Source organism: Melospiza melodia, chromosome Z (genome assembly GCF_035770615.1).
Source record: "Melospiza melodia melodia isolate bMelMel2 chromosome Z, bMelMel2.pri, whole genome shotgun sequence".
NCBI classification, from domain to species: domain Eukaryota; kingdom Metazoa; phylum Chordata; class Aves; order Passeriformes; family Passerellidae; genus Melospiza; species Melospiza melodia.
Genome location: NC_086226.1, coordinates 64,651,581 through 64,676,965, shown reverse-complemented (window position 1 = coordinate 64,676,965; position 25,385 = coordinate 64,651,581). Strand labels below are relative to the sequence as shown.

Here is a 25,385-nt window from a genome sequence, read left to right as displayed (position 1 = left end):
CATGTACTTGGTATGAAGGACAAATGTAATGAAAATGCCCTTGATTTTTCTTTTGTTTTAGGGACACTAAGTAGGGCCTTCAACAACCATGAGCAACCCTTTCGTACAGATTGTGGAGCCACTGGACCCAAAAGAGCCTCTGAAGAAATTCTTTAATCTGAGCAAATTGGAAGATGTGAGATATGGTACGTTGATAATATAAGAGAAGCATTTTGTTAATACTGATGAATAGAACCTGAACAGACTTGACCACATTGGATGATACTTGGTCTCTGGTGAGAACTATGAATTCAAAAGGCAAATCTTGGAAACAAAATTTTAGCAAAATTTAATGATGGAAATTTAGAATGACAGAAATATTGGCAAGATCGCAGTAGTATCGCACAATATTTCCTCAGCATACTGTGCCCACAGCAGTCTTGTTTTTGCTGAGTGGTTGAGGAGAGCTAGGCAAAACTAAGAGCACAAGTTTTCTTATACTGCTAAAGGCTGGAAAGGATCTAACACTGATATGTAGACTGAACTTAACCAAAAGATTTTTCAGCTTTGAAACAGTAGTGGTTAGAGAATCCTTTCTGAGGAGGCTTTTTCCTTAGTTCCTCTGACATTTCCCAAATCTTTAGTGGTACTGCTAAAAATCTTTGTGTCTGTGCCATTGACTGTGACTTAGAAACCTGAGTATCTATACCTTAGAGTTATCTATGGTGGGTGCTTGGTGTTTCAAAAGGGGACAGGTGATTAAGGAGAATTCAGGGAACAAGAGGAGGAGCATTTTCTCTGAATGTCAGCATCACATGTCCATTACGGGCTCCAATATGCAACCAGTCAGTTAATGTCAGTGTTGGTGGGTGAAAAGCAGAGGAGAGTCTTAAAGAATAGACAGATACACATTCAGTGTTACCAGTTGATCCATTCCAGGATTCCAAGAGTGATAAACTCCAGATTCTTCAAAGGACAAAGGATGCAATTCTCACTATTCAGCAAAAAAAGGGAATAGCTTAGCAGGGAAGGGCAGGAGAAGATTCTAAAAAACCTCCAAACAACAACAGTAACAATAACACCCAAAACTCCCAAATCAGCAAAATCCCCCAAAACAAAACTCTCAACAACAACCAACTCAAATTGTTCTGAATTACTGTGTCCTGAATAATAGATGTTGTTTTTTTACAACAGCACTGATGAGGTCTCACTGAGATTGACTTTTATGTCTTGAGGCCAGCCCTCTGTAGAAAGTTGGAACAAACTTCTCAAAAGATTTTAAAATGTGAATATTTTGAGAGGCAATCAAACAAGTATTATTAAAGTGGACTGGAGGAGGAAGGACTGAGATGTGTTTGGGTTTTTTCTTCACACCCATTCCTTGCAGTAGAGCTGTCAGGACTGCTCCAATAGTATTTTGTGTCATCATCTTTAAATATTTCTGATTTGAAGTGAAAGAAGATTGATAGGTGCACAGTCTGACTTTCGTTCAGTTTCATCTTCCGTCTCTTGAGATGAGGGGACTGCATAAACCACTAAAGCTGTGCTTTCCAACATGGCAGGGAAAAAACTATGCTTTTCCTGGTGAATTTATATGTCTGTATTCAGCGACAAGAGTGAGAACAAACTGCAGAAAAACAAGATGAGCACAGCATGTTTTCAGGGTTGCTGTGCTATGGGGGATGGAAAAGTCCCTCAGCAAAGATGTCTAGTGTGTCACAGGAACTGAGATAACAAACCTGCTGAGAGCATCAAGTGGAACAGGTCAGTTAGTACTGACCTCCTGGCAAAGCTGGAGGTGGGAAGAGTGGTTTGGATAATCGGAATAAAGCCTTGAGAGAAAATGAGGACCTGTCTGCCCCTGGCATGGAACTTTGCACTTGCTGACAAATGCCCTAAGGTAAGCACTGAGTTTGTTTCTTGCCTCTTACCCATGCAGCTCGCCTGCCATTTTCCATCCGAATCCTCCTGGAAGCAGCGATCCGTAACTGTGATGAGTTCCTAGTGAAGAAAGGAGATGTTGAGAATATTCTCAACTGGAAAGTGATGCAACACAAGAATGTTGAAGTACCATTTAAGCCTGCAAGAGTTATTCTGCAAGACTTCACGTGAGTCTGATGGTCTCCAAAGCAAGGAAGAGGGTCTTTTGAGAGTGCAGCAATGCTCAGCTTGGGGTGGAGGGGTGAGCTGAGGGAAAGAATAGCACTTGGAGAGGCAAACACTCAGAATAAGAGCATTGAAAAAAACTTTTCTGAGATCAAGAAGTAAATGTCTTCACAAAACTTCAAAACGGGGGAAGAAAATGGTATTGATAAATTGCATGCAATTGAGGAAGTTCAGTGTTTAGAAGTTATTCTTTGTCTATTCTCTCTCTCTCTCTCTCTGTCTCTCTCACATTTTTTGTTTGTTTTTTGTTTGTTTGGTTTTGTTCCCAGGGGTTCTTGCTTTCAATTTTCTACCTATTTCAGTTCTCATGTATAACCCACATAATTTCTTCCTCTTCTAAATCTGTGCTATTATAAATATATTTTTAAAGACTTATCTGCTCCTGAAAAAATGAGCATATTATTTTTCCCAGAAATGCAAATTGAGATTCCTACCTAATGGACTCTAAAAAATGAGCCTTGTTATAGCAGTGAGTCCTCAGATGTCAGTAATAATCATATAATAGTCCCTGTTCAATGTGGAAATTCAATTTTCAGGTGGAACAATAGCATTTAATTGTTCTAATACAGCATTTGACTTCCAAATCTACTCACTGTTCTTGGTATCTTTGTCCTCTGTCTTTATAAAAGATTTTAGTACATCCATGGTAAGCCCAGTGCAACTACACTGCCAGTTAATTTTCTTCCTCAATGGTAGAGTGTCTTAGCTGTCATAATCTCTGTTATGCATTTTCACAGCAGTTTTCAAAGTGCTAGAGACCCAGTACAGCTCAACTTCAAGACATTAGAAAAAATTGGCAAAACTTCAAATTAAAGAAGTGCTCATTTCCTAGCTATTCTTCATCTACTAGCTGTTGTTAATGTTTTGAAAAACTGGAGCTGAGAGGAAGCTGAACTTCCAAGCAATCGTTGTTCCTTCTGTTACTGCTCTTCTTCCTTGCCCCTTACTCCTGCTGAGTTTTAAAAATGTGCCTACAACTCTGCAGAGCAACTGCATTCCTGGAAAATGAGCTCTTGGACAGGCCTCTGAGGACCTTTTTGAAAAAGGCAGCTGTGGCAACTTTCCAAAAGCCACGCAACAATTACATTCAGGTTGTCCTGGTTTAGAGTTATCTAACTTCCTAGTTAGGATTATTCTGTATTTATCTTTAGTTGTTCTAAGACTGTAGAAGGATACTGTGTCTGTTCCATATTAATTGTAATTGTAATAACATTCATAAGTTGACTAAATAATTCTTCTTCTGTTTTCTCCTACCCTCCCCTCAAATTCCCATAGGTAAAATAACACAGAATTTCCTATTTTTCTCACAAAAAGCTTATCCTGGAATGTCAAACTGCTGAACAATATCAATTAATTGTGTCCATGTAGATAATGTGGATCCTTTTTGCTGTTTATTTTTTGGTAATTATTCAAGATTTTCGAGGTAAAATTCAGTAGGAACCAAAAAGCCTTTTACTGCTGTTGTTGCGTGGTTTCTGATATTAAAAACAATTGTAATGACTTCCTTATGGTCAGAGTTAAAAACAGAAACCCTTACTGCTTTGGGATGCTCTTGCAGAAATGTAGTTTTTTCAGTGGGTTGCTCATTGATGCCAGGTCCTTAAGAGCACATCAGAGAACTCTTTGTTTTAGCACCCAGCAAAATCAGATAGGTAAGTAAGAGGGTTTTCCAGGTTGGTTGAAGATATTGTGGTAGAATATACCTCAGGAGAAAACTGAGAATGTGTGGGCAGAGAAGCATCAGAAGCTGTGTTAAAAGAAATATTGAAAAGTGTATGATCTCTTAGACAAGTCAAGTGTTGAAATTCCAGAAGTTCTGGTTACTACTCATTCTTTGCTTACATTGAAAACGGAGTACAGTTTGCTTTGTATGTGACAGTAGCTGTCTGTTCTGTATGTCTGTTCTGTATCTCAGGACTGGGGGTTTTTTTTGGTTTGTTTTTTTGTTTGTTTTTTTTTTTTTTTTTTTTGGTTTGTGTTTTTTTTTTTTTTTTTTTTTTTTGTGGTTTTTTGTTTTTTTTTTTTTGGTTTTTTTTTTTTTTTTTGTTTTGTTTTGTTTTGTTTTGTTTTTTTTTTCTCTTTTCCAAATTGTTTCACCATGCCTATTTTGTTTCTGTTGTAGTGGGGTGCCTGCTGTGGTTGACTTTGCTGCAATGCGTGATGCTGTGAAGAAACTTGGTGGGGATCCTGAAAAAATAAATCCTATCTGTCCTGCTGATCTCGTGATAGATCACTCCATTCAGGTGGATTTTAACAGGCAGTAAGAATAAAAAAATCACTCTTTACTTCTTAATGGTAGTAAGTCAATTGAATCAAGGTAGTTCTACTGGTTAGCATTTGTACTACAATATACGTATGTTAGCATACAATGCTAGCATACTGGTAGCATTTGTACTACAACATTCCAAATACTAGGAAATTTTAAAGTTAGACTGTTGTATCAGCTGTGGTGAGTTGGGGGGAGAATTTTCTCTATCTGTGGTGTATCTATCAGCAGCAAAAGCCTGTACTAAACTGTTGATAGAAACAGACTCATTCCAGGCCTGTGTTTATTGTACTTTACTAATGCTTGCATTACTGTTAATCGCTCAGAAATGGCATTTTTCCCTAGTACACTTTTTTGACCCTATAGGGGTTTTTAAGAAAGGAAATGTTCTCATTCATCCTTTCTTCCTCACTTTTCTAAGAACAGAGGTGATCTACACTATGCTCAGTTCTGAGGAACTGCTTTCTGCTTCAGTGCCTCCAAGCAGAAGAGCATGAGGCACTGCTTACTATGGCCCTCATGAGTTCAGGAAAGGCTGTTAAATCCTCAGCATGATGAGGACAAAGATACAAAGACGCACTAAGGTTCACTAGACCTACAGTGAAATAAAAGACCTCTGTATACAGGTCCTTCTGCCCTCCGAGGTACATAAATATGGGCCCGCTGAACTAATCTTCCAAACAGATCCTGCAATTGCATGTTTTATGCTGCTTTCCTTACAGCTTGTAGTTTTTTGGTATGCAGTTACAAATCATGATTTTTTGTCACAGTCTTATTTCTGTTAACCTCATAAACATATGCAAGAAAATAGAGATTTTTCTCTCATATAGAGAACATTGGTCAGATTTATGCTTCAGTTCTTTCAAACTCTGCAGACCCAAGTTAGGCAGTTGATTGAAGTGAAGAATTTGTTAACACTGTTTTGAAACACAGGGTCTTCAGACACCACTCTATCATAGTGACCACAAATGTGGAAGTTGCAGGACAGCTGTGTTCCAGTTTCCTTTACTGCCTTGCTGATTCCTTCTGATTTTGGTGTTGGAAAAGTCACATTTCATTAACATGCAGTGTTGCTTTTCCCAGGCTACAGTATTTAAGCCTGTCAAATGCAGATTAGTATTCACATTTGGAGCAGAGTTCAGGTGTTATCTCTTAAGATTTCCTAAATCCTTTTAATTGGTTGCCTGTAGTGATATTAAAATGGTGCAATGGATCAGCATTCACATTAGCTAATAAATCTTCTTTTCTTTCAACCTTTGACTAGATAGAAAATTCACATGGTAATTTTGGTTCTGACAGCTGATAATTTTCATTTGCAGGCCAGACAGCTTGCAAAAAAATCAGGAGCTGGAATTTGAAAGGAACAAAGAAAGATTTGAATTCTTAAAGGTATTGACAAAAATAATCTTATTTCATGGAGAAAAGTTCAGTGTATGAAAGTTCTTCCAGTGCTCATGTTGAAAATATTTTACTTTAATTCCTTTTGTTTCAGTGGGGCTCTCAAGCTTTTAAAAACTTCAGGATTATTCCGCCGGGCTCTGGGATCATCCACCAAGTGAACCTGGAGTACTTGGCAAGAGTGGTGATGGATCAGGATGGCTACTACTATCCAGACAGCGTGGTTGGCACTGACTCACACACCACCATGATAGATGGCTTGGGGGTGCTGGGCTGGGGTATGTACAGCAGTGTACTGTGAGCAGTCTCTTGGCTCTGGGAGCTGTGGTTTGGGCTCTGGTGAGTTGATCCTGGTTGGCAGGTCACCCCCACCCAGTCACTTCCTCCCTCCTCCTGCTAGCACAATGGGGAAGAGGACTGTTAGTCCAAATGCAAGATTAAAGTAATGGCTAGAGACAAACACAGTTTAATTGAAGAGGCGTGAGTGCAGGGAAAGGAAATGAAAGAAGTGATGTAAAGGCAGTCGCCAAAGCCCAGCCAGTCCCTGGACAGTGGCTACTTTGGAAAGCCCACCTCCCCGATTGGGGATGAGCCTGATGTTTTATGGCATGGAATGTCTCATTGTTCAGCTCTCTTCAGCTGTCCTGGCTGTACCTCTCACAGTGTTTTTCCCACTCCAGGTTACTTGCTGAGGGGCAGGGTGAAAAACAAAAAGCATCGATGCTGTGTAAGGACTGCTTAGCAATAGCTAAAATTCTGGTGTGCTATCAACACTGGTTTGGTCACAAATCTAAACCATGCCAGTGTATGGGCTGCTGTGAAGAAAAGTGGGTTTTGTGCCAGCTAGACACACTTACATAGCCTAACCCCAAGTGCAAGTAACCTGATAAGGCTTCTTACAGTTATATGACTTTGTAACTAAGCTCCCCTTTCTGATAACTGCCTCAGATGATTCTGCTACACATGTTGTTGGCTTTGTTTGGGTTTTTTTATATATTCTTTTCCATTCTGCATTTAAATGACAAGGAAGTAGAAAACAAAAATATTAAATAAAAAAAGAGAATTGAAGATCACTGACCATCCAATTTTTCTTGTGTCACTTTGCTACTTTGAAGGTGTTGGATTATCCAAAAAGTACTGCAGATACAAATCTGTTAGGTGGAAGGTACTGAAAATTAAATCTGAATGACTAAATTATTGGAGAGGACATTATGTAAAACATAGCTGTGATGTTCTAATACCAGTTCTCTGCACAATATTTGTTACAGGAATAGGTATAAATAATTTATTTTTCCTTGTTGTGGTGAATGGAAGTGCTCGAATTATTGAATAAATAGGTAACTATGGAGTCAAAGTATTTGTAGTCATCCCATACAGTAGCAAAGACTTCAGCTGAGCCTTTGTTTTCCAGTGATATAGTGATAGGAGCACTATTGAAGCAGCTGTTGTACAAATATGGAACACACTGTGTTTTTAAAGAGTATTTGTTAGCTGTTCATGAATGTGCTTGAGCACCACATATGGTAGGACTTTCTGATTTTAATAACCCACCACTTGTACTGCAGCAGTGTTGGTTGACTGAAATTTTCTGAATCAAGGTTGAAAGAGTTTCTGGCTTAGAATACAAAGGTAAACAACTTCAATGCATCTAAAGCATGACACCGTTGGGATTAGGCACATCTCTTTATTCTATATTTGGTTACAGCATATGCATGGAGCCATCGTTTAGATGAAGTTGTAGCACTAAAAGCTGCTTGGAAAAGTGTAGCTCTTAGCTGTCATCCTGGTTTTTAAAGAATTTCTAAGCCTTATGATGTTGACATTCTTGTAGTGAACTTTCTCACACATTTTCTGTAAATAACTCATTGTCTTGCATTCCTTTATGGAAGAGGAGAGAGTTGATGGACTGTTGGTTTGACCAGTGTCATTGGAGAGGTGGCACTGTCACCCTCCAATCCACTGTCACTTTTAGAAAACTGTAAATGTTGGAGTCAGAAAATAAACTTCCCTTTTTTCTTCACCTTCACCTTGAGAACAGCGGTGTGAGCTTGTATTCTTTCGTGTCCTATAGCGACACTTAGCTTCAGTTTTTCTCCAGAATATGAAAAGTATGGCTGGACAGAGTCTATAGCATATGGGCTTAAATTCTTGCATATTCTTGAATCCAACATTTTTTCCAGAGGCTGGTGATGTTGAACTTGGTTTGTGACTGTCAGTGGTAGTCAGTCAGTTATTTCAATTTACTTAAATGTAAATTGAATTATTCAACACCCAGTGAAAGGAGCCACATGATTTGTTCTGTCACAGCATTATCTTTTAAATTAACAGAGGTATATAATTTTGAATGAAAGAAGTTAGAAATTATTTTTCAGAACTATTCTTAGATTAAGTGGGAAAAAAGATTGGAGTAGTGATTTGGCATTCATAAGCAGCTATTACAGGCAGTTTTTCCTAGCTTAGTATTCATTATACTAAACAAAAGGCAGAAGGACATTTCAGAGAAGAAGATAAATATACGAGGGACTTTCTACAGGCAGAAAGTTATAAAACTGCTTGATGGCTTGGCTGCTTAATGCTAAGTTGCTAGATAATAAACATCATGGCTTTGTTATTTTGCATATGACTATGACATCTTGATATGCTACCATAATAAATTAGCAATATTAACTAGTAGCTGGAATTCTGATAGTGAAGGTGTGCTTATGCAACGGTTTCCACCTACACATTCCTAAACCCTGCTGAAACATAGTGGACATAAGGGAAAATATTTCTGTCTTAACAAGTACCTTTTATGTTAGCATTCTTTAGTAACATTTATTTCTTTCAAAATAATTTCTGATTTTTTGTTTGGTGACCAGCAATCATGGTCTGCATATGTTTCACTCACAGCACATATTCAGTGCCATGTCAGTGGTTCTTGGTTTGTTGCATTACATGTTTAAGATATTAAGTAAAAATTTTACACCTGTTCTTGTAAAAGGCAAGCATTCTTAGATTCACATAGTATCTAATGGCTTAGGAACAAGGATGAAAATATGAAACTAAATGAAATTTAAAAGCCCAACCTTGCAGGAACAGAAGCGAGACAAGGAATGTCTCTTAGCAGAAGACTCAGACTGTATGGTTTCTCTCCCCTTTCACACCTTAAATAGAGCACTCATCAGGCAATTGACTTCACAAGTTTATCTCTGACATGTTATTACCTTTCTGAATAGTCACATTTTGTCCTCCTGTTGTGTGCAGGTGTGGGTGGCATTGAAGCAGAGGCAGTGATGTTGGGACAGCCGATCAGCATGGTGCTTCCTGAGGTGGTTGGCTATAAGCTGGTAGGAAACCCTCAGCCACTGGTGACATCCACTGACATTGTGCTCACCATTACCAAGGTAAATTATCAAGATTTGATATTTTGATGTTACTGCTGAGAGATAAACACATTCTGTAAGACAGAGCCACTGTACAGAATGTGTAAGAACCCTATGTGTGCTTCCAGGTAGCCATTTTGAATTTTTAAAAACCTTTATCACTGTCTGTGGATTGGATTCAGCTCATTAAGGACATGTTTTAGGCAAATCTGTTTCCCAGAACCCACACAAAATATATGTTGGGGTATTTTGGAATTCAGTAGTGTTTTGGAGCAACACTTTTTCCTCTGCCTCAAAAGAACCCTGATGACTTGTTTTTTGAGGTCACTACTTAAAATTAGGCAATATAAAAGCTGGAAACCAGACAGTAAGCATTGCAGTCTTATTTATTTCATGTGCAGGTGTTTGACTCTTGTCATATATTTATAACATGCTTACTAACTGTGCATTGTCACTGAATTAAGAGTGGGACTGGGTCAGCATTAGTGTTGTTGGAAGTCAGAAATCTGGTACAGAAATTCATCATGGAATACTGTCTACAGAGAGACCTTCAAAAGGGAAAAGGCAACACTTTTTTCATCATTTTATTCAAATGTTGTGTGTGTTCACATGTACTTATGCAGTTGGTTTTCCCTATTTTTCTATCTTCCTGGGTTTGCTGTGTGAAAACTCCCCACGCAGTTCTCTTTCCTCTTAGAACATCATGTTGAGAAAAAGACAATTGCAAGGCCGTCTAGTTTAAATGAAAGGAAGAGCAAGTTTTCAAAGAAATATGGTCCTATGTTGTATCTTATTATTGAAACTTTACATCTCTATGTCCTCATATTCATTAATTATTTTAGCAAAAACTTCTTGGTTTCAAATGGCTGTAGAAATCCTCACAAGAGATTTCTGAGTCAAAAGCTAGATTTCATAACAGACATGCTCATGTCTTTTGAAACATAGTAATGACACAGGCACTGTATTTTTATAACAGCATCTTCGCCAAGTTGGAGTAGTGGGTAAATTTGTGGAGTTTTTTGGTCCTGGTGTTGCCCAGCTGTCGATTGCCGACCGAGCCACCATTGCCAATATGTGTCCAGAGTATGGAGCTACAGCTGCCTATTTTCCAGTGGATGATATTAGCATTGGGTACCTGGTACAAACTGGTGAGTATAAAAAGAGACCGTAAGTTAAGGGGTAATTGAAAGGATGCCAGGTTTATATGACATTAGCAGTGGAATTGAATCAGGTGAAGCCTTCTGAGCTTCAGTTCATTTTTTTCTTGGTATTTCCTTATTGAGACTAGTTTTTGCAATTAGGATGCATGTTTAGAAGGAGCTGAGTGTTGGACTTACAGCAGCCTGGCAAAAATCTGAGCCTAGATTGTCCAGATGACAAAAATAGGAAACTAAGATTTTGTTCTGCAAAAGCCACTTAGTCTGTGCAATCAGTTTGTTTTTAGTGGATCTCTAATATTTGTCTTGAAAGAGTCTTGTATTGCTATTGACAGCGTGCCTGTTATGCACTTTTTTTGCTCTATCCTGTCAGATGATGATTCCTCCATTTAACTTGCATTTTGGTTTTGCTGTATCTGGCTTTCATTTTAGGCCGTGACAAAGAGAAGGTTATGTGCACAAAAAGGTATCTTGAGGCTGTGGGAATGCTAAGAGATTTCACGAACTCTTCTCAGGATCCGGACTTCACACAGGTCAGAAACTACTCTGTTTTCTGGCTCCTTGCTTTATGCCCTGTTCTATTTTATTGCAACAATTATCTGTTTTTCACAGAAACTAAGAAATAGTCAAGGGATTCCTTGTCTTTTGCTTTGGTCTGCACAGCTGTCTTATTTTAAGGCCCAAAGGAGTGAGACAGCTGGCTCTTCAGGTGTGAAAACTTGGATGTAGGTATAGATTGGCTCTCAGTTGACCTCCAGCTGGTGCAGATTCTTTCAGTTTTGTTCAATGGAGCTTTGAGAAGGCCTTCTAGACTGAAGGGTACACTGAACTGTAGCTGTGGAGATAATGTGGATGTTGTGTGTGTAAGCCCTGTATGGAGTTTTTTTCTGTTCAGTCAGTTATTTTACAGTGTGAATCAGGACCCTTAGAAACCCTCTGTGGTAATCACAAAGCACACAGTTAATTATTCTGTGCAAGAAAATTAGGATCTTACTCTGTGTCCAGGAAAGTCCAGAATATTTCTGATTTTCTCTACTGTAAAATTTTATGTTGTAACTTGTATTCGGGTCTGCATGATTATTCAAAAATCTTAGTAGATTTGGAAGGATGTAGCACATTACGAAAACAAAGTGGGAAGATGGATGAGGAGTAGATGAATAGTCTGCTTTGTTTTGTATCAGTTCTAGTATCTCTTCACATGATTTTTTTAACCTCCTTCTAGCATGTGAAAAGACAAATTAAAAAATAATTTATAATGCTTAGATGCTTTAGTTACATTGGGTTTTTCAATAACTTTAGTACTTTTGATAGCCATACCTGTGAGCTGGCAGCATCTAAAATTAGAAGTGTTTCTTTTCTTCTACTCTTCCCATTCTCAAGTGTTTTCAATAATTTCTGATAATAACAATATGCAGACTTAGCATTGATTCAACAGCAGAGGTAAGCATACCTGTGACTTACCTGGCTTCAACTTATCAGGCAGTGCCCAACCACTCTCTGTTTATCTTACTTGAACAGGTTGTTGAGTTGGATCTCCATACTGTTGTGCCTTGCTGCAGTGGACCAAAAAGACCTCAGGACAAAGTTGCTGTGTCAGATATGAAAAAGGACTTTGAAACTTGTCTGGGAGCCAAGGTAGGGAGTAGGAACATTTGGGCAAACAAATTAATTCATGCTTCTAAAAGCTGTCTGGTGTTCAGGAACTACATTCTGGGGTTGTGTATTGTTTGTTTGCCTACTGAAAAATAAATGAGGATATTTGACTGCAGTTTTGGAGGTGAGACAAGCAACAGGTAGTTTAAAATTGTGATGTTGCTTCTCTTGCATGAAGATGTTCATGCCCTATTGGAGTAGTATTTCTTTCTGATCTTAGGTCTGACATGATTTTGACATAGATTTTGACATAGACTAGAGATTTCTGAACTCTGCCACAATAGGGGGTTGTTAATAGAGGGGACAAAATACCTGCTGCACTGAGTTCTGAGATAACTACCCAGCTCTTCAGCTCTCCAAGCATTCCAACCAGGTTATGCCCTGAATCCACAATGTAATTTTGCACTAAATATTGAATTTGTTCAGCAGAGCAGAACTGCATGTGTCTCTGTGACTCTTGGATGGTGGTGGTAAAGACAGAAAACAATGACTACATTCTGCATCATCCAGTCAAAAGTGGTCATTGAAAGAGGAGCTGGATTTATATTTGAATGAATATTCCTGGATACTTAAGTTTTCTAAATCAGTTTGAATCTTTACCTGATACAGTAACCACCCTTATTAAAGGCACTACAGAACTCCAGTGATTAAAAGAAACCTAAACTACATCAGTTCCCCATAATTCTTGGTTTGTTACATTTTCCAAACTCCATTAGGTGATCTTATACTTTCAGATCTCTAAATGTAATTTTTCATGACATGAACAGTGCCTACTTGGTCTTTGCTCTTTTTTATTTTTTCCAACTGTCAGACCTTTGCCTCTCAAATCAACTCCTGGTTTATCAAGCTGTTTGATAATCCTGGCTTAAAAATTTTACATGTTATGCTAAAATCTCAGGACTAGATTGTGTGCTAAGACTATGTGTGATCGGGAATCTGTAAGATCTGTAACAGGAGTAAGAAGCATCTGAGAGATCCAAAGAAGGGTATATTCATGCAGGAAGAAAATACAAATATATTTTTCTGCAAAGACTGCCTGTTTTACCAGTAAACAGAGAAGAGGAGAAACTCCAGCAAAAAAAAAAAAAAAATTTGTCCATAATTTTGGTTGACTAGAGATGCAAGCCTTCACAATCAGACCTAAAAGCACAAGCATGGATGTGACTAACAGATGCGTTTCATTGCTGAAAAAACAGCCCATACTAATGTTCAGTCAAATTGTTTATATTAACCACTCATTTTGATTCTTACTTTCTCCTCCCACAGCAAGGATTCAAGGGATTCCAGATTGCACCAGACCGACACAACAGCATAATGAAATTTAATTTTGAGGGCCATGACTTCGAGCTTGCTCATGGTTCAGTAGTGATTGCTGCCATTACAAGCTGTACAAACACCAGTAATCCCTCAGTTATGTTGGGTGCAGGTAAGCTGATTGGCCCAATGTGCAGTAGTTTCTCTATGGCTCTGAATGTGTGTCCTAAACACAGCAACAACACGGATGTAATTCAAGGTGTGCAGTGCTGGTTTTGTCATTTGGAGTGTTAAAACTGAGAAACAGAGCTTAGTTTCTAAGGGTAGTGAAGGACTTGTGAAAGTCGTAGTTAGAAATATAAGTTGACAAGAATGTATTCTTCCTGCACTGCCTTTTCTACAAGGCAAGCTGGAACTTAATTAAGCAACACTTTTGATACTTTTCCAAATGCACAGAAGCTGATATACAGAGATAAGAAGAGGCTGTTGCCAGAAGAGGCACAGTGAAGAATGATCTTCTGGGGTGCTCTGAAGGTGCTCTGATCTGTTATCAGAGTGAAAAACACACATTTAGCTAGTGGTTGTCCTCTAAAGCTGTTACGAGAGTCTGGAGGCATGGTAGGTGTGAGGAGAGGAAGCAAATTGTATTCTCAGGGATTGCCAGCTTTCACAGCCTTTTTCATTTACATCTTAATTGCATCAAAGGGGAAGAAGACAGAGGTGAGCTTGGTATGCACCACTATAGAACAGTTAGTCTAACTTGGTTGTAAAAATTTCAGGTCCCAAGATTGTTCATTTTTAACATGACTAGTCTGGACAGAAAATTTGTCATTCCTAATGTGTGCTTCTGGCAAAAAAATAGGAATGAAGAATGTCAGCTCAAAGGGTTCAGTCTATACTGGACAAGTTTGACCCAGTTTCCCAGGTGCTTGGCTACATGTTTACATATTTCTTTCTCTCCTCTGTAAACATATACATAGATGGTATCTGTCACTATATGGTAATCGCTGCATAGAGGCTTACAAGTCTGTCAGACTGTTCATGGGATGCAGACTTTATTCCTACAAAGGTCAGAAGGGATGTGCACTGGGCAGTACAAAGGCCCTTCACCAGAGGAGATTACTTCCTGGTTAAAGAAATATAATTTCTATTTGTTCCTGTGTGGTGCTGGGAAGCTTTTGGGCTGTCAACAGTCACTTTGTGTTTGGCTTTTTGAGGTGATATTTATCACTTGCTTTTAGACCAGAATCTATCTGCATATTTTACATACCAGCAGTTCACCCCCTCCCAGGCCAAAGGTCTTTTAAACTCTAAGAAAAGGTTCGAAGTCCATCATCAACTAAGATGTGGGGCAAAGGAGAAGGAAAGGAGAGACCTCCTCATTTTCTTACCGCTTTGAGAGGAATTGAATTGAGTTCAGAATTGAACAAGATGTCCTAATCCACTTGACTTTAACAGGACAGCCTGGGCAGTTTACTGCTTTCCTCGGGTCCTTTCTGCATTATCACCGAAATATATCTGTATTTCTTTCTTCCAAGGATCAAGAAGTAGGTGTTCTCCAGGCAGACTCTGTTTGCCTTGTCTATTCCCTTAGTTCTAGGTGTGGATGTATCCTTCAGTTGTGCCTGTTGAGGATAGTTTCCTCTAGTGTTTGACTCCCAGGCTAATGACATGCATTTTTGACCTTCTCTGAAGCAGTAGGGATGCTGAATGCACTTTGAATGCATTCACTACTATGTATTGCACAGCACCCTCAATAATGTAGTCCTAAGGATTTTGGTGTATGTGCTCAGATTTAGTGGCTACTCTCACCTTTGCTGCCTTTCTGTACAGCAGCATTTATGTTTTGACCTTGACAAGGAAGGAAAAAGTAATTCTGTTAGTCTCTGATAACTATTAGCAAGCAGCAGTGTTGAGAATACCTAAAAGACATACCAAGAAGAAACACAATAGTTTGGCTTTCAGGATGAGGTTTCAAATGAAAGTAAATAAACATACAGTGTTCCCAATTAAGTAACCAAGCTAAAAAAATCCAGTATATGAGCAGATGTTTCAAACTCCTGCTCTGCTATATATCCTGTGCACTGTGCAGGGGCTCTGTGTCTGTGGAGATAGTGGGTACATGCTGTAGGAACTTTGATAGCCTAGTCTGACCTTAAAGAGATGTTGGATTAATGTTGCTCAGAGGAACTGAAGTTCTGGCATTTCCTTGCCAACTTTGAAAGTTTGACTATGCTATCTTTTCGGAACTGGTATAAGCAGCAAGACAGAGGCCAACACTTTCAAACAGGTTGTCAAACTATCAGTTCCTAGGATGACTATTTGTTCATGGTCTCATTTGCAGAAGTATTCAAGAGTTGCAGTATCTGCAGATTCTTCTAATAGCTAAGGAATCTCAGCAACTTCAGGAATAGGACCACTTCTTTAAATTTGCATGTGTAAGCCATCTCACACAACACTTAAGTGTCATGGTCCAGGTCATGTCTAACAGAGGTGCCGGACAGCTGGCAAAGACAAATCAGTTTGATCACATCTTCCTGCTGGAGATCACATTGGATCAAAGCACAGCTTATCTATTTTCTTATCTAAATGAATGTCATGTGCGAGGGGGAGAATGCAGCTTGGGAATGTGATGTTTTGCATAGTTTGCCTATCTGGTGCTTCTTTTATGTTCATCCTGGAAAAGAACTGGAGAGGACTTGTTCTCTGAACATGCATCTTGGTATGGACAATTTATTTCATAGGAAAGAATGCAGGATAAATTTGTGCCTAGTAAGACCTTCCACTGAAATATCTCTATGCATATTACAAATCCAGGAGTGGTAAAACAGCACTTGTGTAACAATCTGTGGATTGTGAGATGACTTGTTTGAGGCAAGGGCCAGCATTGGTGCTGTCATAGCCTTCTGCTCCTGAGGGCAGCAAGTCCTATGCTGGCAGTTTTTTCTTCTCTGGGTTACTGCACCATGGTAAGGGGGAACTTAACAGGTCTTCATTGCATTTTTTGTGAGACATTTATCTTACAAATAGTGCTCTGGATTTTGAATGTCTTCTTGCTGCCCCAGTGAGCGCATCTTATTGAGTGCAACTTCCATCAGTTTTCTAGTGGAACAGAAATTGCAGGCTGGATGTACAGTTCAACAGAGCACTTGTCCTCTAGCTGGTTGTCACGGAATTAGTGGTGTCGGCTTGCTGTACCGTTTCATTGCTGATGCCTTTTCTGTTCCAGTTCTGTAATGGTATCTCTCCTAACATGCTTATCCACCAAACTGTCTCACTTGCAGGAAAATCTGTAGCTATCCTCTGTATTTTTCAGGATTGCTTGCTAAGAAAGCTGTTGAAGCTGGTTTGACAGTGAAGCCATACATTAAAACTAGCCTGTCCCCAGGAAGCGGGGTTGTCACTTACTATCTGAGGGAGAGTGGAGTTATGCATTACCTTTCTCAACTAGGGTAAGAGTGCTTTTCTTACTGTTGTGCTATGGCTGCTTAACTAAAAGCATTATCAACAAGTGTTACTCTTGAGCTAAGAATGACACAAGAACAGACAAGAGACTCAATTGTAAGAAGAGAAAAGAAGCTTTGTTACAAAGAGTTCTCCAGTTTATATAAACTGATATGATACATTTTACTTGATTAATTAGTTAATAAAAAACATCTTCCTCACACACTGTCTTTGAGAAGAACAGGAAAACAAAGTGGAAAAACACCATGTGCAGATGGTTTATACTAACAAGTTACCACATTCCTACAACTCCCTAAAATTCTCACAAACCACTGTGAGAAACTATTGCCATTTCTCTCTCCCTGGCCAAGCTAACATCCACAAGCAAGTGATGCAATTGAATTACTATTTCTCCATACAACTTAAAAGATATTGCAGGTACATTATGGTATGATTCTGCCTGAGTAAACACATTGCTGTTGTGCTGGCTGGCTTTGTACCAATCATGAAGGCCTGCTGTAACTTCTTGAAGACTTACATTCTTAAGCAGGAGAATATGTTATTTTCAAGACTAATTGTTTTGAAACAGTGTAAATGACACTATATTGTTGTTCCTCTTGCTAGGTAACACATTTCCCATTCTGTGTGCATGGACAGTCACTGCAGTGGTAAAAACAGAGCATTTGAAAAATGCTGTTCTCAGTAGCATTTCATTCGTTAAAACAGTATTTTTCCTGAAAGTAACTATTGCCGTCTGCTGACTGGTTAAGTGTCTTGCTCCAAGGTAGTTTTTTGTTCACCATTATTTTTATACTTTGTATAGGTTTGATGTGGTGGGTTATGGCTGTATGACATGTATTGGCAACAGTGGACCCCTACCAGAGTCTGTTGTTGAGGCCATTACACAGGTAAGCAGTTTTTCTGGTGAAGCTCATTTATGTTAGCTGTTCTCTGCTGTGTGCTGTTCTGAGCTGTATTGTACTGTGCGTTGACTTTTTTCAGCTCTGTACAAAGTAAATTCAGTCTATATTCTTTTCTGTGGGAAGTGTTTTGGGATTGTTCAGGAGACAGTTCTGTGACTGGTCCTTGTTGTTGCAGTGCAGTGAGGCTCTGCAGACTTGTTATGTGTGTGGATTCTGCAAGAGCCTGACCTATCTTTGTCTCAAACTCCATGTTATAGGGAGACCTTGTGGCAGTGGGTGTGTTGTCTGGCAATAGGAATTTTGAAGGGCGTGTCCATCCCAACACCCGTGCTAACTACCTGGCCTCCCCGCCGCTGGTGATAGCCTATGCTATAGCAGGGACCATCCGGATCGACTTTGAGAAAGAGCCTTTAGGTAAGACAGTGTTGGGATGCTTCTTTTCGCAGCTTATGAACTAGACTCTTGGGAATTAAGCGCTTCAGAAACATTTGTCCTAGGGAAGAGCTTTGAAGTACTAAGTACCTGTGGGACACAAATTATACAATTGTTAAGAGTCAGAGCAAGAAGGAGTCAGAGATGATGGAGAAAGAATAATGCTCTGGCTTGGCTTCCCCCTAATTCCACTGGATCATATTTTTTGTTATTTCAGGGTAGTAGATTTTCAAAGACCTTCAAGAAGGTTCTCTTCAAGAACCTTCAAAGAGCCTTTCCAGCATAAATGATTTTATAAATTGTTCTGGAAGGCCATTGGAAGTCACAAAAGAAGAGTTATGTACAGGTATTATCAAGTTTGTGACTCAGTTTTCTGTTAGATCCTTGCAAGTGAAATAAAGTGTGTCCTGTGAGTGTTACAAGGAACCCATAGCCGGAGAACATCGTGGTAAACTTTTCTTTCTTCTTAATGAAAAATACATGCAACAAAATTGACAATATCATTTTATACAGGAATAAATGCTTCAGGGAAGAAGATTTTCCTGAAAGATATCTGGCCAACAAGAAATGAGATTCAGGCTGTTGAGCGTCAATTTGTTATTCCTGGGATGTTCAAGGAGGTCTACGAAAAAATAGAGGTGAATTAATCCTCTTGGCAGTATTTGATTGATGTACTCTGCCATTCTGAAGATATTAAATAAGATGATTATGATAATGAAATTAACCTTTCTCATGTCTAGGTTTTGCTCTTGTTCTGACAGATATTCAGATGAGGTTTTTTTTTTTTAATCTTCTGGATAATTAATTCATTCTTTCAGACAGCCATGTTTTGAAAATTGCTCCTTACAGTATTTTTAAGGTAACGTGATATGTTACTGATATGTAAATACTGATATGTAGATGATATGTTTTCAACAGCCACCCCAGCTGATACTAGAAGGTGGAATACTCCGGCTTCACAGATGTTTGATTTTTTTTCAACTGACAAAAAATTCATTTGCCTTAACTAATAGGATTGATATCGGGAAAAAGACTTGTACTTCATAATAACTTCCTATAAATCTTTCTCAAGTTTTGAAACAAAATATTCTTATTGTTTTTATGTTGGGGAAGCTTCTTAAAATTACTTAAAAAACAATAGACAATTATAAAGTGTTACCTGTGTACATAATAGAGATTATTCTCAAAAAACAGGATGAATGTCTCTTCTTTTGTAATGAAATTAGGATTTTCCTAAATCTTTTAATAGATAGAATCATTAAAAACACCCCCAAAAATAATGTAGATAGTTATTTTAGCATTTGCATTTTCCAAAGTGCTCTAAGAAATACATAAGGCTTTTGCTAAAGTTTAATTTGTAATTTTACCTGGATTCTGAAGTAATTATGTTGCTTCTGAAAACTTAGAAGTCAATGAAAGGATTTTGTATGTTTTTCAGACAGTAAACAAAGCTTGGAATGCCTTAGATGCTCCTTCAGATAAACTGTATACTTGGAATCCCAAGTCTACTTATATCAAGTCTCCTCCTTTCTTTGATGGTCTGGTACGTATGTGCTTTCCCTTTGAATCAAGCCAAAGTGTGCAGTGATCTTGACTCATATTGAAGGAGAAGGAAAGCCACTTCAAGGGGCCTGAGAGGATTCATAAAAGCCTATTGAGGCCTTGGTTTTTAAATGTTAGAATTGTGCTATTGTGTTCATTTTAATACAAAGGCATGAGGTGAATCTCAAAATTGTAAGGATTCGCTTTCACTTCAGGGCTCTTGAAAAGTCTCCTTTTCCTTTTAAGTTGAAATGCTTCTAAGTGTTCACAAAGCAAGCGAAGAAAAGCAGCAGGAAATTAAATGCACTGTTTTGCCTGCTTGCATGTTGCACCAAATAGTTCAGTGTTTGAATTGGTAATTCAGTGCCATTTAAAAGTAAATGTAGACTTTAATGCATGCACATGTCTAGGAATTCTCAATTTTCATTCATGTGTCATGGGAAGCCTTGGCTGTTTTTTTGTCTGCTGTATTTTTCTTCATGCATGAACTTGCTGGCAGACAGCCAGGGCATCATATTTGTTCAAGAACATAAAGATTTTTAATTGTGTTGGATTTTTTCTTTCTCTTAATCTGTATGAAAAGGGAGACTTCATTTTGCAATTTCCACTTTTTTGAGAAAGATAAAGGAATTATTTTTCATACATTAATTGTTTTCTTCGTATTTATGATGGCTTAGACTTTGGCTCTTCAGACCCCAAAAACAATAGAAGGTGCTTATGTCCTGTTGAGTTTTGGGGATTCTGTGACAACTGACCACATATCTCCAGCTGGGAACATAGCAAGAAATAGTCCTGCAGCCCGTTATTTGACCAGCAGAGGGTAAGCACTGCTTATTGTTCTTGTCATTCATTGGGAAAACAAACCACCACTGTTATGCCATGTAACAGGCACAGATACCTTCTGTCTGTTCATGTACACTTGCATACCTTGACAGCTGCCCGGACAACATATAAATTAAGAAAGAAAAGCGTTTCTGCTACTTCAGCGGCTCTCACTAAGTGTAAGAAGTAGAATAGTGTGTACATCTGTTATCCCTGTAGAGTTAAAGATTTTTTATAGAAATAGGGGAAGAAAAGTAGCCTGTACATTTATTCATAAATAAGGGAATCAAGATTTGTCTCCCTATCAAAGCAAAATGACTGTTTTCGTTAGTGCCAAAATGAGTTTTATATTAATTTTTTCTTGTGTGTGCAACTATTTCACATATCTAGGCTCTTAGGCACTACAGAACATCCAGAAGTTTAGGTTTCAGTGCAGCTGCAATAACTGGCAAATCTATTGTGATTGGAGTCTTGTAAAATGTTCATCTTTTTCGATGGCCAGTCTGTCAGTTTAGTACTTGGGGTTCAGCTTAAGGCAACACAAGGACTTACCAAGTTGACTTATTCAGACTTCACAGGCAATATAATGCTTTTATTCTCTGATTTTAGCACTTCTTACAACTTCAGTGGTGTTTTGAGCAACAGCACTGACATAAAAACTCACTAGACCTAATAGTTTTGGAAAGAGAATAGATTAAAACAGTGAAGAAGATTGAAAACCAACTGCTCTGGACTCTCTGACCCCCTGCCATCAGTAACTTGGAAATCTGAATAGTTCTACATGCATTACAAAACAGATGCTGTATGTCATAGCTGCAGTTTGGATGTAGCCCAGTGCAAGCAGTCTAATTTTCTATCACATTCTAGTGCATTTTTTGTTTGCTGATTAGGCTGCAGTGATGAGTGCCCTCATTCTCATATTTCTGTTTGCAAGTGAAATTTTTCTTCTGTAGTTCTAACTTGCAGGAGAGATTCTTGCTGCCTTTTAGATATTTAGCACAGTGCTCTGCCATTGTTCTAGATGCTATAGTAGTATAAACAATGAGGATCTTTGGGCACCAGCTATTAAGAAAAAAATGGTGTTGCATCTGCTGACTTAATGTGAATTATATCCTTGCGTCACTGTTGGGTACTATTTCTAGGGCAAGAGTTGAGAACATTATGGAAGCTGCTTTTTCTGACCAAACTGTAGCTATGTGTAAATTACTTTTCCTTCAAAACATCTCAAAGGTGAAGTATTAGCTAACTAGGTGCTACAGCTAGGCTGGGAACTACACACATACCTGCCTCAGAAACACCAATTTATTACTTCCTTTTTTTAGAGCAGAGTGCTTTTAGTCCAAAACTAACACAGTTTCCTTTCTTCTTTTCCCTTAATAGCTTGACTCCTCGAGAGTTCAATTCTTACGGCTCCCGCAGAGGGAATGATGCTGTCATGGCCAGAGGGACATTTGCAAACATTCGCTTGGTCAACAAGTTTATTGATAAACAAGGACCTCAGACAATCCACTTCCCTTCTGGGGAGACTGTAAGTACACATGCTGCTCTAAACTGTGGCTTACTGACAACAGAGTGGATTAGTGCTGGCTTTCCTTCTTACCAGTTTAGGTCATTTACTTCAGTACCTTTTAAATAAAGCTAATTGACAGGGGCAGGAGCTGACTCAGGGAAGCAGTCACATGTACCTATGCAATATGGTCCTTTCAGGCGTATCAGTTGAGAATGTAACCATTGTAAAAGCACCAATGGAAGGTGCAGGTTTGTCTTGGGAAGGAGATCAGGCTAGAAGCCACAAAGTGCTGTGTGGTCAATATCCTTAAACTGCTGTTTGGTGGAAGTTGTGGGCTTCAATTGTTTATGTGGGGACACTTTTATTCCTCCTTTCCCTGGAACTGTGATCCACTCGCAAAAACTTTACAAAGCATTTGGCATTTTTATTCCAGCTGGACGTTTTTGATGCTGCAGAAAGATACAAGCAGGCTGGTCATCCTCTGATTGTGCTGGCTGGGAAGGAATATGGTGCAGGAAGTTCTAGAGACTGGGCTGCTAAAGGACCGTTCCTCTTGGTGAGTGGCTACAGTAAACTAGCAGGACAGTGTTAACAGTGCATTTATTTGTTAGTACGACTAGCTTATGACAAAATCCTGGGTAACTCATTCTCACTTTTGGTAGCAAGAGATATTTTGAAATCTCAGCTGCCTCCAAGAGATACAGTAGAGTTGGCAAAAACTATTTAATATTAATAGCTCTTGTTCCGACTGGAAGGCTTGACTAATCTTCATCTAGAAGTCCATAAGGCCAAACTTGAAAGGCCAGTTTCTATACTTCCACTTCCAGTAGCCCCATAAGCCATAGTCTGCTTTCAGCAGCATCTGTAAGCTCACTTAGCAAGGAAACAAGAAAGTGTAAGAGAAGAGTATCAGTGAAAATTAAATTTAGCACAGCTTCACCACGGGAGCCAAATCCAGATCCATATACAGTGAAATACCTGTTTCTTTCTTTGTCCATCCAGTCTTACACTGTTTACATAAAGAACTCTGATTCAAGCTTTCTTGCATTATTAGAAAAATGCACAAGAGAGTTGGTATTTAAGTTCATCTAGGTTTTTGGAGTTTTTTTTCTGGCAATGAGTTTTTGTGTTAACTGTATTAACATGTCAAATTTTCGAAATTAATTAAACTGCACCCTGGTGCTTATAAGAGGGCAACACTGAATTAGGAACAGTAATGGAAATGACTAGTGATGCACTGCGTAAGACATGTTAAAGTAGATGCAGGATTCCTGAGAAAATGTTTTACTTTTTTGAGTCAGGCTTCTTTTAGAGAGGTGTGAAAGTTAATGTACAATCAAATCATCCTGGACAGTTTGCTGTCAGACCTGCTGACTCTACCAGTAGTTGGTAAATGAAATGGAGAGAACCACAAACAAACCAATTTTCTTCTTGTGAGTACAGAAAGACTGTTCTGAGCCATGAAATAACTCAACCTGTTGTGTATTTCCCAGGGTGTCAAGGCTGTGCTTGCTGAAAGCTATGAGAGAATTCATAGAAGCAACCTAGTAGGAATGGGAGTGATTCCTCTGCAGTATTTACCTGGAGAGGATGCAGGAACTTTAGGACTCACTGGACGGGAGCGTTACACTATTATCATTCCTGAAAACCTAAAACCACAGATGAATGTCCAGATTAAGGTATGAGACACCTAAGTGATGAATTTTCTGAATCACTGTAATTTTACTCAAAATTAACTTTCTCTTCAAAACATATGCTTTGTCATATGGCAGTGAGATTAGCTTAAAATAGGGAGAAGAATTGAGATGGTGAAGGAGATTAAAATAGTTATTCTAATAGGCGGTTAAACTTGAGGAGGGTAGAATTAGGTTAGATACAAGGAATAATTTGAGATGAGGCACTGGAACTAATGCTTGGAGAAGCTGTGGATTCCTTCTCCTGGAAGGGTTCAAGGTCAGGTTGGATAAGACTTTGAGCAACCTTCTCTAGTGGAATGTCCCCCAAACCATGGGGGTTTGAACTAGGTGGTCCTTAATGTCCCTTCCAGCCCAAACCATTCTGTGATTTACTATGGCAGGACATAAAAGCAGGATGCTCAAACTGTTTAAATTAGCACAAAGCCATCCTGTAGTCTGGACTAACCACTCAGAGTCCACTATAAAATTCTCAGTTATAAATGAAGCAGCAAGTGCAAAGAGACTCCATACTTTGTTTGTTGTGGTTTATCTTAAACCACTTTCCTGTCAAGCAGCTTCCTGTAGTTTAGTGTGGATAGAAGCATTGGTGCCTGTTCACTTTTGCTTTCTATCACAATTTTTTAAGATAGCAAAACTATGCTAGTAGTCCTTATTTTACTATGATGTCAAGTAACATGTGCAAGGTTCTGCTCCTTGAATGACTTTCTTTGATCCTAACAGCTGGACACTGGGAAAACCTTTAATGCCATCATGAGATTTGACACGGATGTGGAGCTCACTTACTTCCACAATGGTGGCATTCTGAACTACATGATCCGGAAAATGGCATCCTAATAAAAAACAATAAAGCAGAAAGGTCCAGGTACAAACCTGTTTCTCCTGAGCGCAATTAAACTATAGTAATCATGCTAAAGTGTGAACCATGAAATGAACAATTTTTTTTCTGTGGATTGTATTAGAAGGCTTGTTTACAGTGCTGAATTTTTCTGTGTATCAGGAAACTGGACACACCCATATAAAGTAAACAGCACTTATAACTGTTTTGTATGACAGTTGGCTTGACTTACCTTAGAATACAATGCAAAAGTCATTAAAATACTGCTGGCATCTGTAGAACCATTGAAGATCACATGCTGATTTCATGTATTTGATCCACTTTGTTTGACTCTGAAGTTAAGTTCTATGCTCATATCAGTGATCCTAGAAATTAACTGACAGTATAAAAAATTTTTATTCCTTCCTATTACCTGACACTGACTTGCTTTCTTATTCAGCTAAACAGAATCTGAATCTAATATTAAAATTATTTAGCTGTTTATTCATTTTAAAAAATGTGAACTCTCTTTAAAATCTAAGCCTTTGTGGAAAGGTGGACTTATTGGGGATATTTCTAATAGAAAAAATTAAATTTATTTTTAAAAAGTTTGGTGGTTCTGTCATTTTATCCCTAGTGTTGTGATGCAGAGCAAAACTTCAACTTACACTCTTCTCATTGTCCCTGTAGGAACAGAATCATATGAGTCTTGGCTTTTCATTTATTTTAATTCTAGTTTCTTTGACAAGTTTGCATGAGCTAGAATGAATACAAATACTGTCAGATACTGTGAGTCTTCTGTAACCTAAGAGAATACTGGCATGGTACAATCCATCTGTTTTAGTGCCGTCAAGAAGACAATCTCCACACTTTCAAGATCCTCATCTGCAATTTCTTTGTCAGTTAGCAACCAGTAATTACATTCATGCACTCAATGCATCAGTGACTGCCCAATCAACAGTGCCA

At 38.6% G+C, this 25,385-nt stretch overlaps 1 protein-coding gene across 2 annotated transcripts in view; it reads left to right on the top strand.

Moving 5' to 3' along the window:
• The window catches only part of ACO1 (aconitase 1), a 56,247-nt gene extending 31,219 nt beyond the window's left edge, over positions 1-25,028 (top strand). For both annotated transcript variants that reach the window (XM_063180993.1, XM_063180994.1), the window contains exons 2-21: positions 62-185; positions 1,919-2,087; positions 4,268-4,405; positions 5,731-5,800; positions 5,904-6,087; positions 9,053-9,192; positions 10,148-10,319; positions 10,761-10,861; positions 11,847-11,963; positions 13,248-13,407; positions 16,552-16,687; positions 17,503-17,587; positions 17,860-18,016; positions 18,548-18,672; positions 19,473-19,577; positions 20,254-20,396; positions 21,779-21,926; positions 22,342-22,464; positions 23,402-23,587; positions 24,326-25,028. In XM_063180993.1, the coding sequence (XP_063037063.1) occupies positions 89-185; positions 1,919-2,087; positions 4,268-4,405; positions 5,731-5,800; positions 5,904-6,087; positions 9,053-9,192; positions 10,148-10,319; positions 10,761-10,861; positions 11,847-11,963; positions 13,248-13,407; positions 16,552-16,687; positions 17,503-17,587; positions 17,860-18,016; positions 18,548-18,672; positions 19,473-19,577; positions 20,254-20,396; positions 21,779-21,926; positions 22,342-22,464; positions 23,402-23,587; positions 24,326-24,439 (2,670 nt within the window). In that variant the 5' untranslated portion in view covers positions 62-88 and the 3' untranslated portion in view covers positions 24,440-25,028. The remainder of the gene's footprint in view (positions 1-61; positions 186-1,918; positions 2,088-4,267; positions 4,406-5,730; positions 5,801-5,903; positions 6,088-9,052; positions 9,193-10,147; positions 10,320-10,760; positions 10,862-11,846; positions 11,964-13,247; positions 13,408-16,551; positions 16,688-17,502; positions 17,588-17,859; positions 18,017-18,547; positions 18,673-19,472; positions 19,578-20,253; positions 20,397-21,778; positions 21,927-22,341; positions 22,465-23,401; positions 23,588-24,325) is intronic.
• Positions 25,029-25,385: the final 357 nt, after the last annotated feature.